The sequence below is a fragment of the Mandrillus leucophaeus genome, unplaced genomic scaffold (genome assembly GCF_000951045.1).
Source record: "Mandrillus leucophaeus isolate KB7577 unplaced genomic scaffold, Mleu.le_1.0 Scaffold178, whole genome shotgun sequence".
Classification (NCBI taxonomy): domain Eukaryota; kingdom Metazoa; phylum Chordata; class Mammalia; order Primates; family Cercopithecidae; genus Mandrillus; species Mandrillus leucophaeus.
The window spans coordinates 2,024,556-2,040,928 of NW_012101787.1; the positions used below are offsets into that span (position 1 = coordinate 2,024,556).

General features: G+C 44.1%; 1 protein-coding gene across 1 annotated transcript in view; it reads right to left on the reverse strand.

The window, feature by feature from the left end:
* Positions 1-16,373, reverse strand: part of LOC105537679 (supervillin-like) — a 118,616-nt gene that overhangs the window by 49,071 nt on the left and 53,172 nt on the right. Inside the window, 5 exon segments of the mRNA XM_011977331.1 lie at positions 351-387; positions 1,061-1,138; positions 1,670-1,717; positions 5,590-5,716; positions 14,147-14,372. Of these exon segments, the coding sequence (XP_011832721.1) occupies positions 351-387; positions 1,061-1,138; positions 1,670-1,717; positions 5,590-5,716; positions 14,147-14,372 (516 nt within the window).

A 16,373-nucleotide genomic window follows, 5' to 3' on the forward strand; every position in this document is an offset into this window, starting at 1 on the left:
GGGACAGAGGCCCTAGAGGGAAGTGACGGGGCAAAGCCCTGCAGAGAGGAGATGGGAGCCTGGCATTCCTGGAAAAGCGGAGCTGTTTTGACACCAAGGACATTCCATGGGGAAATGAAAAAACAACTGTTCACATTTCTCATGTTATTCACCCACAGAGTGGCTCAGCCAGGCCGGGTCTCCCCTCCAGGGTGAGGTTCAGAGCGAGTACAGCTAGGATGGAGGGAAGGGACAGGGGGTCCGTGGTCTCTAGTTTTAATAGGGCCATTGGAACCTGCTCCTTCTGGTTCTTTATTAGGGTCACTGGAGGGGCCTCCCCTCGCTGAGTCTTCCTCCCTGTCCCTCCACACCCCAAACCACCTCCACCATATCCTCCTCCTCTAGGAACTGAGCAGGACAACATCCCTACTGAGCCGGAGCGAAGAACACGGCCACCTCTCCTGGGCTCCTGACTCAGGATCCAAGCATGGAGGCTGAAAGGGGACACTCTCCCCTTAAACCAGTTTCACGACTATGAGGGGAATTAATGCCATCAAGTCCACCTGAAAATCTGAGCCAAGGATCAGTGTGTGTGTGACTGACCCTAAATACATGAAGAACCAATTAAACACACACCGGTGCACACATTTACAGACACAGACACACACACTCTCATAGACACACACACACTCATACACACACTCTCATAGATACACACTCAGCACACATATTCATAGATACACACACAATCTCATGGACACACACACACTCTCACAGACACAGACACACTCACAGATACACACTCAGAAACACACTCATAGATACACACACACTTTCATAGACACACACACTCATACAGACACTTTCTCATAAACACACACTGTCAATGATACACACACACATATTCTCTTATAGATGCACGCACACTCTCATGGACACACACACAATAGTACTCAAACACACACATCTCCCTCTTTCACAGTGAAATATAGCAAAGAAATTATTCCCCAAATTAAACAGAAGTTCTTCCCCTGCTGCTCAGAAATTGCAGTGAGGCTTAAGATGAGTGGCTTTTCCTCACCTGATTAATCGACACAAAAGACAGGTATTTGTGGGCAGCAGGAATAGCAGGAGAATAAGTAGAAGCATATACAGGTTCCTACAGAGCAAAGCAAGAGGATTTAAGGTGAAAAGAGAAGATTTATCAGAGCGGGGCCAGGCAGGGACATGGGGGAGGGAGAGACAAAACAATGATTTTTTTCTAACAGAATGTTAATTGACTCATTGCAATTTCAGTTCTCTTTTCAAGAGAGTCCTTGCTTGAATGCTGATGCTAAAATAAATCCACACAAGCGCGGTAAATATACCTGAGTCAGCTTTGTGCAGTAATTAAATGAGTTAATTTATAGAAGATTGTTAGTTACAGAGAGAGGAACCATCACTTTCATTGACAGTTTTAACATTTAACAGAAAATATCTTCTTAAAAGTATTTTCATTACATTATTTTAAAAATAGTTTAAGGGCATGGGCTCAGCTCTCCACTCCGGGCAAAGGCTGCATCTGGTCTGGAGATAAGAAAAGCACCAGGGAGGGCACACGAAGGAACCACCCAGGGTCAGAAGTGTACACCCACGTGAAGTGTAATACTGGCCACCATCTAGAGGACACCTGTGTTAGAGTCAGGCTTACCCAAAGCAGATTAGAAATGGCAGTATCATCCGCAACTCCTCCTTCTTCCTACAGGTTAAAACAAACAGGGAACATTGCAGAGTATTGGAAGAGAAGAGCCTCATCAGGGCGTCGCAATCGCCTTCGAGTATTTCGTGCCTGGGTTCAAACAGCGGCATGCACGTGCTCACACAATGCAGTGATGTGAACCTCAGGCCAACTCATTCCCTGACCGCAGAATGAGCATCTGGAGTTTAGAGGGCGTCCCACCAGCCTTTCTCTCCCTGTCATCCTCGCACTTTAAAGTGACTTTTAAATTCTCCTGAATTGCGATCTGGAATTTCAATGGCAGCAGACACAGAGAATATAAATGTGCCAGATTCAGTTTTCTTGAAATTTCAGGCACTTGTTCTGGGGCTGTCATAGATCTGAGCTGGGTGCACTGACCTCACAGCTACTGAAGCACAGTAGGATATCCAGTTCCCATCTGGAACTCAGAAATAGACACAGGGTTTTAATGGCCAAGTCTATGAAGAGTTTTTGCTTCTTGGAAAAGGTCTGATTTGCTGGATGACTATCTTCACAAAAGATGGGGGGTCACCGTGTATGTCTAAATGCCGAATAAGCTGAAATGGGGTTGGAATTGAAAATAACTATTTGGTGAAAATAAATACATAACCAAAAGTTAATTGTAACAGAGACTCCTGCCAAACCACTTCTTTGAGACTTTGCTTCATTTCGTTTTTCTCTCTCTGGTGAAATGAGTTTCCCTTCCCTCCCCTCCTCTCCCTTCCTTTCTTTTCTTCTCGCTTTGTTGCCCAGGCTGGAGTGCACTGGTGTGACCATGGCTCACTGCACCCTCAACCTCCCAGACTCAAGCAATCCTCCCACTTCAGCCTCCCGAGTAGCTAGGATGACAGGTGTGCACCACCACACCTGGAAACTTTTTGCATTTTTTGGTACAGACCAGGTTTCACCATGTTGCCCAGGCTAGTCTCAAACTCCTGGGCTCAAGCAGTCCTCCCACCTTGGCTTCCCACAGTACTGGGATTACAGCGTGAGCCACTGCACCCAGCCCCAATATAAACCTTAACATAAAAGACCCAAAATGGGCTGGGCACAGTGGCTCACGCCTGTAATCTCAGCACTTTGGGAGGCCAAGGCAGGTGGATCATGAGGTCAGGAGATTGAGACCATTCTGGTCAACATGGTGAAACCCTGTCTCTACTAAAAATAAAAATAAAAAATTAGCCAAGCATGGTGGCAGGCCCCCGTAGTCCCAGGTACTCAGGAGGCTGAGACAGGAGAATTGCTTGAATCAGGGAGGTGGATGTTGCAGTGAGCCGAGGCTGCACCACTGCACTCCAGCCTGGGAGACAGAGCGAGACTCCACCTCAAAAAAAAAAAAGACCAAAAATGAGATGCTGGCTAGAGCACCTCAAATATGTTTTCTGTTTGGACCAATCCATTGACAGAGACAAAACAGTTATAGATTTTTCATGGCATCCTTTAGTATGTTTTTAAATGTGACTCTGGAAAATTTCAAAACCACCTACGTGGCACACATTATATATTTTTATAGGACAGTGCTGATTTCCATGCTGCGTGTATTTTCATAGGAACAATGGAAGGAACTTCTAGAGTCCCATCTCTTTCCTGCCTCTTCTACATTTCCACAGACTGCACACTCACGGCAGCAGGCTCTCAGCACACAAAAGGAACGCAGGAACTGTGAAGGGCGTGATGAAGGGCATGACTGTAACACCGGCTCCTTTCTGCCCTTGGTGCTAAAGATGGAAGGTTCCGGCACCTGCTCTCCTGGGTACCTCTCCATCAGCAAGGCTAGAGCTACTCCGTGCAGCAAGCGCCCCTGTTCAGGCCCCAAGTGTCATGACTGTCTGTCCTTCTCCGGGGCAGCATTCAGACACCCCACAAGCAGTGGGCGTGTCAAGCCTCCTCAGCTATTGGGGGACTCCCTTAAGACAGACCAGGTTTAAGGCACCTCACCCACCACATGTGAGCACAGCCGGGGGTGACTGAAAACAGTGCCAGCCCTCAGGAAGGAATGAGAAACACCTGACCTCAACAGAACCTGAGATTGCCCAATGTGGGCTACAAGGGCCTAAGACAGATCGGCTTATTTTAACTTCAAAGAGCTTATTGCCTCCAGCCAAAGGGAAGCAGGCCGCTGAGGAAGAGTGGGAGAGTTCACCGCTACTGCAGGAACAGCAGCCTCCACGCGCCCAGAGGCGGTATTTCCCATTCTAGCCCCATCCTGCTTGGAAGCCCCGGGGCTTCAGGTCACTGGGTTTTCTACCCCAAGGGCAACTGCAGTCAACTGGCCTCTCTTGCCTTCTAAAACCCTTAGCCAGCCTTCAGGCGGTTCGGATCTCATCCTCCACTCAAAGCCTTCTGGCTTCCACACCTAACCTGATCCTCTCTACGTTCTTCTACGGGGGTAACGCACCTATTTCACTATTCACCGGGAACCTCTCCTGCTTTGTGCTTTTTGGCTTCATTTAAATTTCCACCGGCTCTCTGGGACTCCCAGTTCCTGATGGGTCGGGGAGTCTCTGCACCTTCCAAAATGATGGACAAAGGGCCAGGTGCTGCTTGGTGCCAGGACCTAGTAGTTGGCAGGTTTGCTAATGAGGAATGTGTTCAAGTTGTTTTTGGAGCAATGATTTCAAGATTCTTTTAAATAAAGTTTGTGGGTAGCGGGGATACATTATTTGACAGATGGATTTTCTTTCACTTCAGGATCTCATTTTTGAAACCTGGATTTGACATGGTATGTGAAAAATATGTGCATGTTGGTATACTTTCTAAACATCTAGTTATATTTGAGAACTTTATAAATGGCCGAGGGTTAAATTCTTTAGTTATATTATCTTTAACACCACATATGTCTCAAAGAAGAGAATTCAAATTGCCATTCCAGTGTAACCTAAGAAGACACAGAAGTATCGGATGAAATAGTGTCAGAGCTCCTGACTCACCCTGCTATGGGCACATCTCATATTTATGTAAGTTTCTTAATGCATGAAAGTCACACTCATCATCTCTCCCTTCCACAGATACTTAACTCATTTTAGAGCTAGAAGGGGCCTGGGGAACATCTGGTTGAAAGCATTCTTTTTCTTTTCTACTTGAAGACTTCTGATCCTAGAAAGTGAGCAGGGAGTACGCCACCTGTGCATCATTTCGCCTCCAGCCAGAAGGTGCATTTGCAATTGTAGGGCCAGTCAGCAAGTCAGTCACCATCAGGTTTGAAAGTGTGCACTACCTGGTCAAAAGCTGGTCATCATCACATCTGTAATTTAACAATTCATCAATACTTTCGCATATGAAATGCTTGCTAGTATTGATCACCATGCATTACCTAATTTTGTTTCAACTTGTAACATACGTTACTGTATATTCTCAATAAAAGGCATAGCTACTCATGAAACACGCTTAAATGATGAACTAAATACTCATAAACCACAATTAAGTCCTTACTTTTTATACTTAGGTTTAAAATATCTACATAGGAAAATCAAGTCCATATTTTATATGCAACTTAAAAATGTTAGCTGCTTATTTTATATGCAACTTAAAGATGTTCAATTTTTTTTCATTATAAAGGCTTTAATAACATTCTAAAGCCAGACGTCATTTAAGAAGGTTTTTAAACTGAAGAAAAAGTACACACTTTAAAATTCAGTCACTTGTTTCTGACACAGTGTGCGTGTGTTGCTGATCCCAGGTCTAAAACATCTCCAGGCACAGCCTTCCACCCAATTTTAGCTGCTCTGTGACAGGCTCTCAGCGTGTACCCTAAGGGCAAAAACGCACAAATGCTTCACAGAGAAGGAATTAGGTGGCACATGCTTGTCTCTTTGATGCACTTCCAAGAGTGGTGTTAGTCTGAAGGCTTTTCCTAACACGAGGAACGTTACCTTCTTGATGAGGGACCGCCCTGCTTCCTGGGTGTGCAGGCTGCTGGCCGGAGCCTTGCCGCCCTCCTGCCTCCTGCTGAGTCTGTTTCTCCAATCTTCCTCTCCGCTTTTCTTCAACAGTGCCAATCTAGGAGGAGAACATGCCAGCCACAAAGAGTTCAGCACCAAACTCTTCCTTGTGATGGAAACATAATCTAGATAAGTGAGAATGCTTTGGCCAAGACACGACCACAGCCACCTCATTTTAACATTTTGAATTTCATTTATTCTGAAAATAGCATGTCTGGAAAAATAATAAAGTCCCTTTTCTAAGATGGCCCCGAAGATTTTACAGTTGATTGAAACACAGAGCCGAAATGTGACTTGCTAGATAAAAGATGCACCGTCATCCCAGCCAAGGAACGTTTTCCCTTGCCCTTGGGCTGAGATCAAGAGAACCGTCCTCAGAGAAAAAATGTCTTCTAGTGACGCCTTCTGTTCACTTGGTGAAATAACATGAAAGGACTAAAGCTGTATCGTAGTTCCTACTTGCAGAAAATAATGCAGATGTGGGCTTAAAAACCTAAAGCTATGAGGCACTTACAGTCTCTTAATATCATCCCTTTCAATTAGAGGTAAAATTTGATGTTTATGACTGCTTCTCCTCAGGTATTCTAAGCCCTATTCTTTTCCTACAAACGAATTTGGTCTTTCTAATCCGTCTTCTTTAAACAGAAACTATTTTCTACCAACCCATTTTTAAAAAATTATCACTTCAACTTTCCTCACAGGAAAGGCATATACAAAAAAAGAATCTAATTAACTGAGGTTGTTACCTAACTCGCTTTAGTTCAACAATGGCATGGCTAGGAATTTGCTTGAATATTGGAATCTTAAGAGGTTATTTTTCACAAACATGAGGCTGTTTCAGCTAACTGTATTGCCATGAATGAAGAAATCTTAGGCACTTGCATTGGACAAACAAACATGGGAAAGATAAAAGGTAAAAAAAAGATGATGATCATTAAACTCATTTGAGCTGCTGTTCAAACAATTTAAAGAGTAGGGAAAAAACCAAATAACTAGATCCCTTCCCCTCTGTGCTGGACCTGATGGGCGAGGTCTTCTCAATATCACTAATGCATAATCCATAAATGTTGTATTTTTTATTTTTATAAATTTATTTTAGAGATGGGGTCTTACTTTGTCACCAAGGCTCGAGTGCAGCAGCATAATCATGGCTCAGTACAGCCTCAAATTCCTGGGCTCACGTGACTCTCCCATCTCGGCCTCCATAGTGGCTAAGATGACAGGTGTGCATCACTATGCCTGGTTAATTTTGAAAACTTCCATTTGGTAGAGACAGGGTCTTGCTCTGTTGCCTAGGCTGGTTTCGAACTCCTGGCCTCAAGCGATCCACCCGCCTCAGCCTTCCAAACTGCTGAGATTACAGGCATGAGACACCACGTCTAGACAACAGTGTATTTTAAAGCAGCACATCAGCTCTGGTCCCAATTTGGCCACTAACTCCCTTTGAGTACCTCGGCTCTCCCTCCCGTATCTGCCACATCAGGAACTGGACCAGATGATCTCTAAGGGTCTTTCTTCCGAGCTTCCCGATTCCCATTAAATATTTGTTTTGGAGATGGGATGAGATATATCCTATGATAAATGTTTTGTTAAGTTAAAAAGAAAACAAATTTTTTGTATTTAAGAATCCAGTGATGTCTACGTATGTGTACACAATTACATCTATACTTGTCTATTCACTCAGTCAAATAATGGGAAGTAAGCCGTGAAGAAAGGAATTCCCCAAAGGAGGCAGGAGCTTTGAACTCTGGACCTGCCCCCTTCCTCAATCTCTTCCTTCTCCTCCCTTCCTTTCTGTTTTCCTCTTTCTTCTAAGTGGCAGCAGATACGATCTCACATGCCCGTTCTCTAGAACTGTGGTAAGGCTGCCTTGTCAATCTCATGCAGATCCCTTTGGTCAAGGTCTCATTTAGTCCTAACTCCTGTAATTCTCAAATGTTGAACAACACCCTGCACCCTACAAGAGCTAGTTCGTGGGCATGGACACAAAGTCCAAATTCCTTCAAGAGTTTTAATCTGCATCATTTCATACTATACAATGACTATGATTCATCTTTTCTCCAATTATTTTGAATGAGTCAGTTTTATTCTAATAAAATAATCTCACAAAATGAAATCATTAAAAGAAATTGGTATTTGCATGCTGTACTTGAGCTTTCAAAGCATCAATAAACGAGACTTTCAAAAAGTAAGCATGCCAGCACTTTAATACCCAAATGAGAAGGAAGAAGTCCTTCCAGTTCATCATCTCGTGGAGCCAGGCACTCATCTCACTGATATTCTCCTTGCAACTGGCCCCAGAACCAGCTTCTCTCACTTCACCTTCGACCCAGGCCAGCAGCTACTCCTCTTGACCATCCACCTTGTTAATCAGGTTGGATCCAAAAGATGAATTTAAAAACAATCAAATTCATCTTCCTGAGTTTATTAGAAGTCATGAGCTCCGGTCTTTGAAGACCTTCTGAAAAAGAAGCTCTCAAAAGTCTGGGGCAAGGACACCAGCACCTGTGTCATCAGACGGTTTCCCTGGTGGTTGCTTTGTGGCATCTAAAACTGACTTGGAAAAACACAAGCTGTGGCATCTGAGATCACTGCCTCATCAACCTTATACTCTGCGATCGGCACGGCGACCTGAGACACGGGGAACTGTTATCCCCATTCCCACCGACAAGGAACATGGGAACATCCGGGTCAAGAATTCCATTGGCTGAGGTCACATTGGATGTTAGTGGGCAGAGAGACGTGACTGCAACCCTTGCCTGCCTGTGCTTGCTTCACTGCGGTAGAACATTAGCTGACCAGACACATTTTTGTCACACCATTTTAGGAATGGCATAGGATTCTTATAAGGTTTTTCCTTTCTTATAAGGTTTCTTATAAGGTTTTTCCCACCATGGGAAGGTCTCCAAAGAATTTCTCCATTACAAAACCCTAAAGTTTTGCTTCTACATATGCTGGCAGAGTTACCATTAGGGACTCCGAAGACTACAGAGTAACCAGAATAACCTGGAAGAAACTGTGCTTCCATGGAGCCCACATGGCACTTGGAGCCAGCTCTCGCCTCCAGCCTATGGAGCACATGATGAATAACTCGTAAATAACACGCACTAAAACTTGAGTGGGTTCTTCCTGTCCCTTTAGATTTCCTCACTGGTGTCCACCACGCTGAGGAGGGAGGGAGATCTTCCCAAATGTGTTCCTTCCTCCTGTGAGCTCACAGCCCTCCGGCTCACCGCAGACCGCCAGGCTCTGAAAGGGTCGAGGAGCCGACATCTGGGTCTACACAGGACATAAATTCCTGCTGGTGCAATTCAAACAACTGTCAGCGCTTCTAACAACTGCCAAGCCGAAGTGCTGTTTGTAGGACTGTGATGCTGGGAGCCTGGGCAGCGGCTTGGCCTGGGGCTGTGTAAATCCAGGGAGTGGCACGACACTGGCCCGCTTACCTGACGCCTGGTCCAGAGCCACCATGACAGGTGCCTGCCAGGCCACCCAGGGAAATGGTGCCTCTTCTTCCATACCTCACACTATTCCAGCAGGGAATGCTGGCCTGAGAGCCCTGCTTGGCGAGAACAAGGACTTCAGACTCAGAGCAGTCAGGGCTGGGTCAAACAGGAGACACGACAACCACATGCCCCTAATATTAAATAAGATGTGTTTTCTCTGTCTCTTTTTTTAAATTTTCCCTTCATTTTAGAGAATTATAGGCACCCCATAGATCTCAGATAAGGCTGAACAGCATACATAAATACTTATATTAGATCTTGGTATTGGCTGGTTCACAAGTTGGAGACGCGAAAGAACTAAAGTGTCTTTTAAGTGGGAGACAAATCAAACATCAGAAAAGGAGGGCCGGCATGGTGGCTCACATCTGTAATCCCAGCACCTTGGGAGGCTGAGGTGGGAGGATAGCTTGAGGCCAGGAGGTGGAGACCAGCCTGGGCCACAGAGCAAAACCCTGTCTTTACAAAAAAATGAAAATAAGAAATCAGCTGAGTGTGGTGGTGCGCGCCTGTAGTCCCAGCTACGTGGGAGGCTGAAGCAGGAGGACCATTTGAGTCCCAGGAGACTGAGGCTGCAGTGAGCTATGATCACACCACTGCACTCCAGTCTGGGTAATAGAACAAGACTCTGCCTAGAAAAAGAAGAGAAAAAAGAAAAGAAAGAGAGCAAAGGGGAACTGCATCTCTATTTTTATTCCTACATAAATCTGGGGCCCTGTAGTGGCTGAAATCTCCCAGCTACAAGGTAAGAACCGGGAGTTTGGAGACAGGGAGACAGCCTCTGGCTGGATGGGATGGGGAAGGGTGGATGGTTGGGGCGGGGACCGGCAGGCAGGAAACACAGGAGCCTCCAGCCGGCCCCTCTGGAGCAGAACTCCACAGAGGCGTGAGGTGGATTCTGCGACAGTTCAGGGAGTTCCACTAAGTCCTTCCACGCCGCCAATTTCCCGAAGTGAAATAAAGGCTCTTTTATTATTTTCCAATATTTTTCTTCGCCAAATAAGAAAGCCCAGATGCCACTGTTTCTGACATGGTGCAGATCAGATTTCTAAAGGCCTAACGTACTCTTTAAGCAAGAGCAAAGGTTTTATCCCTAAATAACTTAAGAATTATTTAATTCACAATGTTTCTCAAAGAAGTTCCCAAACAAGAATCATTTAAACACAAATAATTTAGACAGTTATAAAACAACAATTTTACTAATCCAGTGAGAAAAGTCGAGTGCATCCTATGTTTTACGCTGGTTATGGTTCAGATTTGACATTCACAATGTCAGAAAAGATGAAAACCGCAAAATAACTTTTTGGTAGATTTCCTTGAGCAGCAAACATTTTCTAAAAAAGGAGGGTGTGGAGAGTTTCCTTTAATTTCTTAATTTCTCCACTTTTTGTCTACAAGTGGGGATAATATTGCTTTCTTCTGAAGGCTCTCTTCAACATCAGAGGAGGTATCATGTGCAAAATGCGGAAGGCAGTCTGTGATGCTGGGTAGCACTGAGCACGGAGCACTCAATATCGTCAGGCCCCGGACAGGGGAGAGACTGACACAACAAGGCTGAAGCAGACAGACCTGCCCTCTTTAGTGGGCACAGCCATTGATAAAAAATGATAAAGGAAATCTGTAAATTCCAGGCTCTATTTCTTAGACTCTGAAATGTGAATGTGGATGTGTAATTTGAAATAAGCGATGTTAAGAGCATGTGCACTGAGAGAATTCATGAAGAAAGAGGGTGTGTCTTTCTAACACTGCTGTCTAGCTGGAATTTCTGTCCCCTTACCGTATTCTCCTGGATAGAGTTCACAGGGTTGGCTGCTCTAACATTAATCTGAGCACACTGCAGTTTTGCCGTGGACCAGGGGAGAGTTGGAGACATGGCTCCTAGGTCAGTTCTATTCACTACATGGCCCTGGAGGCTACCGGAGCTAAATCCCTCCTTTGGTAAAATGAGGCAGTCAGAGGTATGTAGAATAAAGTCTGGAAGTCCTATGATTTTATATACTTCTTCCTCAAGAAAGAAAAGTAAAGCCCAAATAAATGTAGGAATAACATTCTTATTTTAAATAGTTTAAGCTTCATTATTTCATTTTCACAAAAGGGAAAGATTAAAGTCTCATTTAGGAAAAAGCTATCATAGATAAATTGTAAAAATATGTGGTTTAGGCTGGGTATGGTGGCTCACGCCTGTAATCACAGCACTTTGGGAGGCCGAGGTGGGTGGTTACCTGAGGTCAGGAGTTCCAGACCAGACTGGCCAACAAGGTGAAACCCCGTCTCTACTAAAAATATAAAAATTAGCTGGGTATGGTGGCACATGCCTGTAATCCCAGCTACTTGGGAGACTGAGGCAGGAGAATCACTTGAACCCAAGAGGCGGAGGTTGCAGTGAGCTGAGGTTGTGCCATTGCATTCCAGCCTGGGCAACAGGAGCGAAACTCCATCTCGAAAAATAAATAAATAAATAAATATAAATAAAATATGTAGTTTAGTTATTTCCAGCAAAGTACAAATAAAAGCACTGTCAAGGTAAGGGGGAAAAGATCACTGGCAATATATTTTGCATTAGTGTAATTTATTACAAACATAGCTGCTAAATAAAGTGTCCCTTGTCCTTTCTCAAACATATTTTAACAAACTGAATAGTGAATATCAATCAAGCGTTCCTTTCTATCATGATTCTGAACAGACTGGGCTCAGGGATCTCTTGGAGACCAGGATAAGTTATGGCTTCTGTTAGCCGGCAGGTGTGCGTGCCCACGCATTCAATTCTGAATGCACTTCCGGGCCATTCACAAAAACTTTACAGCCATCCTTGAACGCCCAAGATGTCCACAAAACCCAAACTAAGAAGCTGCATCTTTCCAGTATCTCCGTTTTAAAAATGAGAATTTTACAGTAAGATTAAAACTTTCAGAAAAACACGGATCAACTAAAATTTACCAAAAAACAGGCAAGTAAATCAGGAATTATTGCTTAGTGGGTAGACACAGGACTTCTTCATCAAAAGTCCTAAGTCCTGATGGACAGAATATTCCCAAAGATGGGAAGGCTCCTTTAAAAGCCTTTGAAAGAAAGGGGCATAATATTAGTATTTTCCACTGGGGAATACCCCAGAGATATTTTCTCATGTGTAAAACATCAGAACTTGTGTATGAGTGATATTTATTTTTAATTTCCCTAAATGATTTCTCTTCTTCCTCACCAAACCAGTTATCAACACTTGGGTTTCTGGGATGAAACTCTCTTCGAGCCCCGTTTCCGTGGAAGAGAACTTCAAGCCTCAGTAGGCCCAACTGCTTCCCTGATTGAAGACATCCTTTGCCTCACTTCACTGACCCCTCTGCCCCTTCCCTCAGCCTGCCAGGTCTAACTTTTCATGAATCTTAGGTAAGTAGAGGAGGAAGTCAATCAGATTTAACAATCTTATTAACTTGTCAGTTGAAAAAGATGGCATCTATTATTTTATAAATAATGTTCAAGAAGCTTGGCTTAAAACTAGAAAGAAGGGCCAGGCATGGTGGTGCACATCTGTAATCTCTATACTTTGGAAGGCGGAGGTGAGAGGCTTGCTTGAGGCCAGAAGTTCGAGAACAGCCTTGGCAACATAGTGAGACTCCCATCTCCAGAAAGAGTTTTTGTTGTTGTTGTTGTTGTTAATTAGCCAGGCATGATGGTGCACACCTATTGTCCCAGCTACTGTGGAGGCTGAGGCAGGAGGATCACTTGAGCCCAGGAGTTCGAGGCTGCAGTGAGCTGTGATTATACCACTACACACCAGCCTGGGCAACAGAGGGACAGAGGGAGACCCTGTCTCTGAAAAAAAAAAAAAAAAAGAAAGAAAGAAAAGAAAAGTCTTTTCTTTGTGGTTTGGTATAGTCTTAGGCAGTTTGAAATGTATCTAGAAAAATAACCATGGTCAGTGCCTAACAAAGCATGCAGACTTCTGTGTGGTGGCAGGTGTAAGGAAGGGTCGAGGCTGGCAGAACTGTGGGTAAAGGTGTTGGAAATGGTTCTCCTAATATGGAGTTGACATGACTTTTCTTCACCCCGTTTTCCTGTCACTATTCCATCATGTTTTTTTCCTACTAAAGACTTTTTCCTTTTTGTACAAATTGATGTGGTACATGAGAAATTTTGTTACACGTATGTAATGTGTAGAGACCCAGTCAGGGTATTCAGGCTGTGTCCATCACCTGAGTACAGTACATTTTTATTTAGTCACCCTATTCTGCTATCAAACCCTGAATTTATTTCCACTATTGTATCTTTTGGTGCTTAATTCAACTGTGGTTAAAAGTTCACGAGGAAAACACACCCCCAAGGTAATTTACTTCCAATTCTCTGTATCTGTCTCATTTAAATATATTCCTCTGCACCCTACATCATTATTTTGAAAGAAATTAGGCTACTGTGTTATTTGATGCTGAAATGCAATCTTTCAAGCTATTACCTGACATACAATTTCTAAATGCAGTTCAGAAAAGTCATCCATTTTACAATCTGTAAAGGAAACAAAACTTGGATTCTAAGACCAAAGATGTATGTCCTGTATGTACATTTATCTTCACTCCCTCTACACATACTTCACACAAAGCCACAAGTGGTTTGTGCATTCGATATGAATCCTGTGTATTTAAAAGTGGAAGAGCCAAGATCTCAGCTCCTGTTACTAGATAGTCCAAGAATTTAATATTATAAAAGACATTGGGACAGTGGAAGCAAATAAATAAAGCAGAAATCTGTTTCTGTTTGTTTTCTCATCTGCGTCTGGAACCAGCCCTGTTGTCATTACCGAACCAGGCTCACGAGCAAAGGCAGTTCACTCTCAAACACCTCAGCTTCCTAGAATTACTCCAGGACAACAGCACAGCCCTGTGAGAAGCTGAATGTGTGATTTCATCTCTTTGCCCATCACCCAGATCGTTTTCTAAAGCAAGCTGTAAGCTCCTCCCCGAGAGAATTACTTTTCGCTCACCGAATCTCATTACCTTTCTTTAATAGACACGGCTTTGCTGGGTGAGTCAAGAAGGCCCTCCCCTGTCGGCGTTTTGATCTCTCCAGCAGCAAACATCGCACATGGATTCTTGCAGAGCTTCTCCTGTGGCTGTTCCGAAGAATCCTGGGGCTTCCAGGACACCGGGGCTGCGGTTTGAGTAACAGTTTTCCCAGCAGCTGTCCCCGTCTGCTCGGAAGTGGACTCCCCGAACTCTGCCGCTGGGAAGGAAAAGAGCAGCATCAGCACTGAACTCCTCAGGCGAACGTTCTTCCAGCGATTCGCCCCCAGCAGCGCAGCTCTGGGAGTTCAAGCCGTGGGCACACGGCGGGTGACCCAATCCGCTGGGATTTACGCAAATCTGCAGCACGCTACACTTCCCAGAGGGTTACCCACACGGCAAAATGCTTCGTGGCAATTGGTTTCTCTCCTGTGTGCGAGACACAGGAAGTCAGCTTTAACCATTTACTCCTGAATGATTCTAATTCTCCAAAACAATACTTTAACATTCAAATGTGCTATACTCACAAACCAAAACCGTTATTATAACTTACACTGTATTGTTTTATGCAAATCCGTAGATTATGCCTGTAGTTTAGAATATGGTTTTCAATCTAATTGTTTAAAGTATCAGTGTCCTTACAAAATCTACAGACACATCAAAGTAGATTTATTGAGCCTAAAAAGGAGATTTTTAAAAACGTATTTACTGCTTTGCTCCCATGGGCAGCTACTTCTTATTTTACACCACTCATTCAAATATTTACTTAAAAAAAACTGATTTGCAAAGAGTTCCTAGAGAGTGCAAGGATATACTTAGCTACAAATGCACCAAGAAACTGAGGAGCAACTGGAGGAGGAAGTGCAGGCAGTTGATCTAACAGCAGGTCCACAGAACCGGGCACTGACATGGAGGCCTTTTGGGATGTCAGTAACCTAATGGGATGAACTTTTTTTTTCAGGAAGGACATCTATATGTCCAATGCAAGCACATAAACAATTAAAAAAACAAAAAACAAAAAACTAGCCCTGTACAGTGGCTCACACTTGTGGTCTGAGCACTTTGGGAGGCTGAGGCAGGAGGATTGCCACAGCCCAGGAGTTTGAGACCAACCTGGACAACATGGTAAAACCCCATCTCTAAAAACAAATGCATAAATTAGCTGGGCATAGTGGTGTAGACTGTAGTCCCAGCTCCTCAGGAGGCTGAGGCGGGAGGATCACTTAAGCAGGGGAGGTTGGGACTGCAGTGAACCATGATTGTGCCTTTGCACTCTAGCCTGGGCAACAGAGCAAGACCTGTCACTAAAAAAATAAAGAACATAAATTCAAGGAAAGGAAATGGGGGCAGTAAAAAGTCGCCGCTCTGTTCTCCAACAGGACCTACAGGAGGGGCCACTAATGAGAGCCTCGTATCATTGTCAGAAGCGTACACTCATGCTGTGTGCATGAGGTGGCCACAACCAGCCAAAGACTAGGAAGAGAACAACAGGTGGGCCAGAGCTGGGAGGGCCTTAGCATGCCCAGAGGTGCATTAAGTAGGCTGGGGCCATGAGAGTCTCCCCAGCTAAGGCTTATGATTTTTTTTTTTTTTTTGAGATGTGGTCTCCCTATGTTACCCGGGCTGGTCTTAAACTCCTGGCCTCAAGCAATCCTCCTGCCTTGGCCTCCCAAGTAGCTGGGATTACTCACCAGGGGTCATGATCTCTATTCAAGCATGTTAGTACAGCTTACCCTGAAAAGCAACCTCTAGGGGGCTATGCTCAGCTTGGCTCATTCATCCACCTTTTCTTCATCTGTAAAAAGTCACAAATTAAAAACTGGACATCATTAGAAAAGGTAAGTTTGGTCTCCAAAAAGTCTTTCAGGGCTGACCTGGAAATCTTTTGAGTACAAGAATAGGTGCACTAAAATAATAATTGGTGGTAGTTTCCCCTTGCAGGGAGCCCGTTCTTTCTGCTCAGTGAAAAGGTACTAATTTCCCTTGCAATTCAACCCAGCCAAACCAAAGCAAACTCTGTCCAGAGATTTCTACTCTAACATTTGTCTGATCGAGATTTCATGAATATATTTTATGGAGGCATTTTCTTATAGTTTTAAATAGTAGCAGCAGCACAACAAGAAGAACCTGCTCCTTTGGTTTGAATTAGTTGTTTTTATACTGGTCACTGTATGATTCTCTAACTGCGCTCAGAAAGAAGGGAAACCTCGTCTGAAAATTT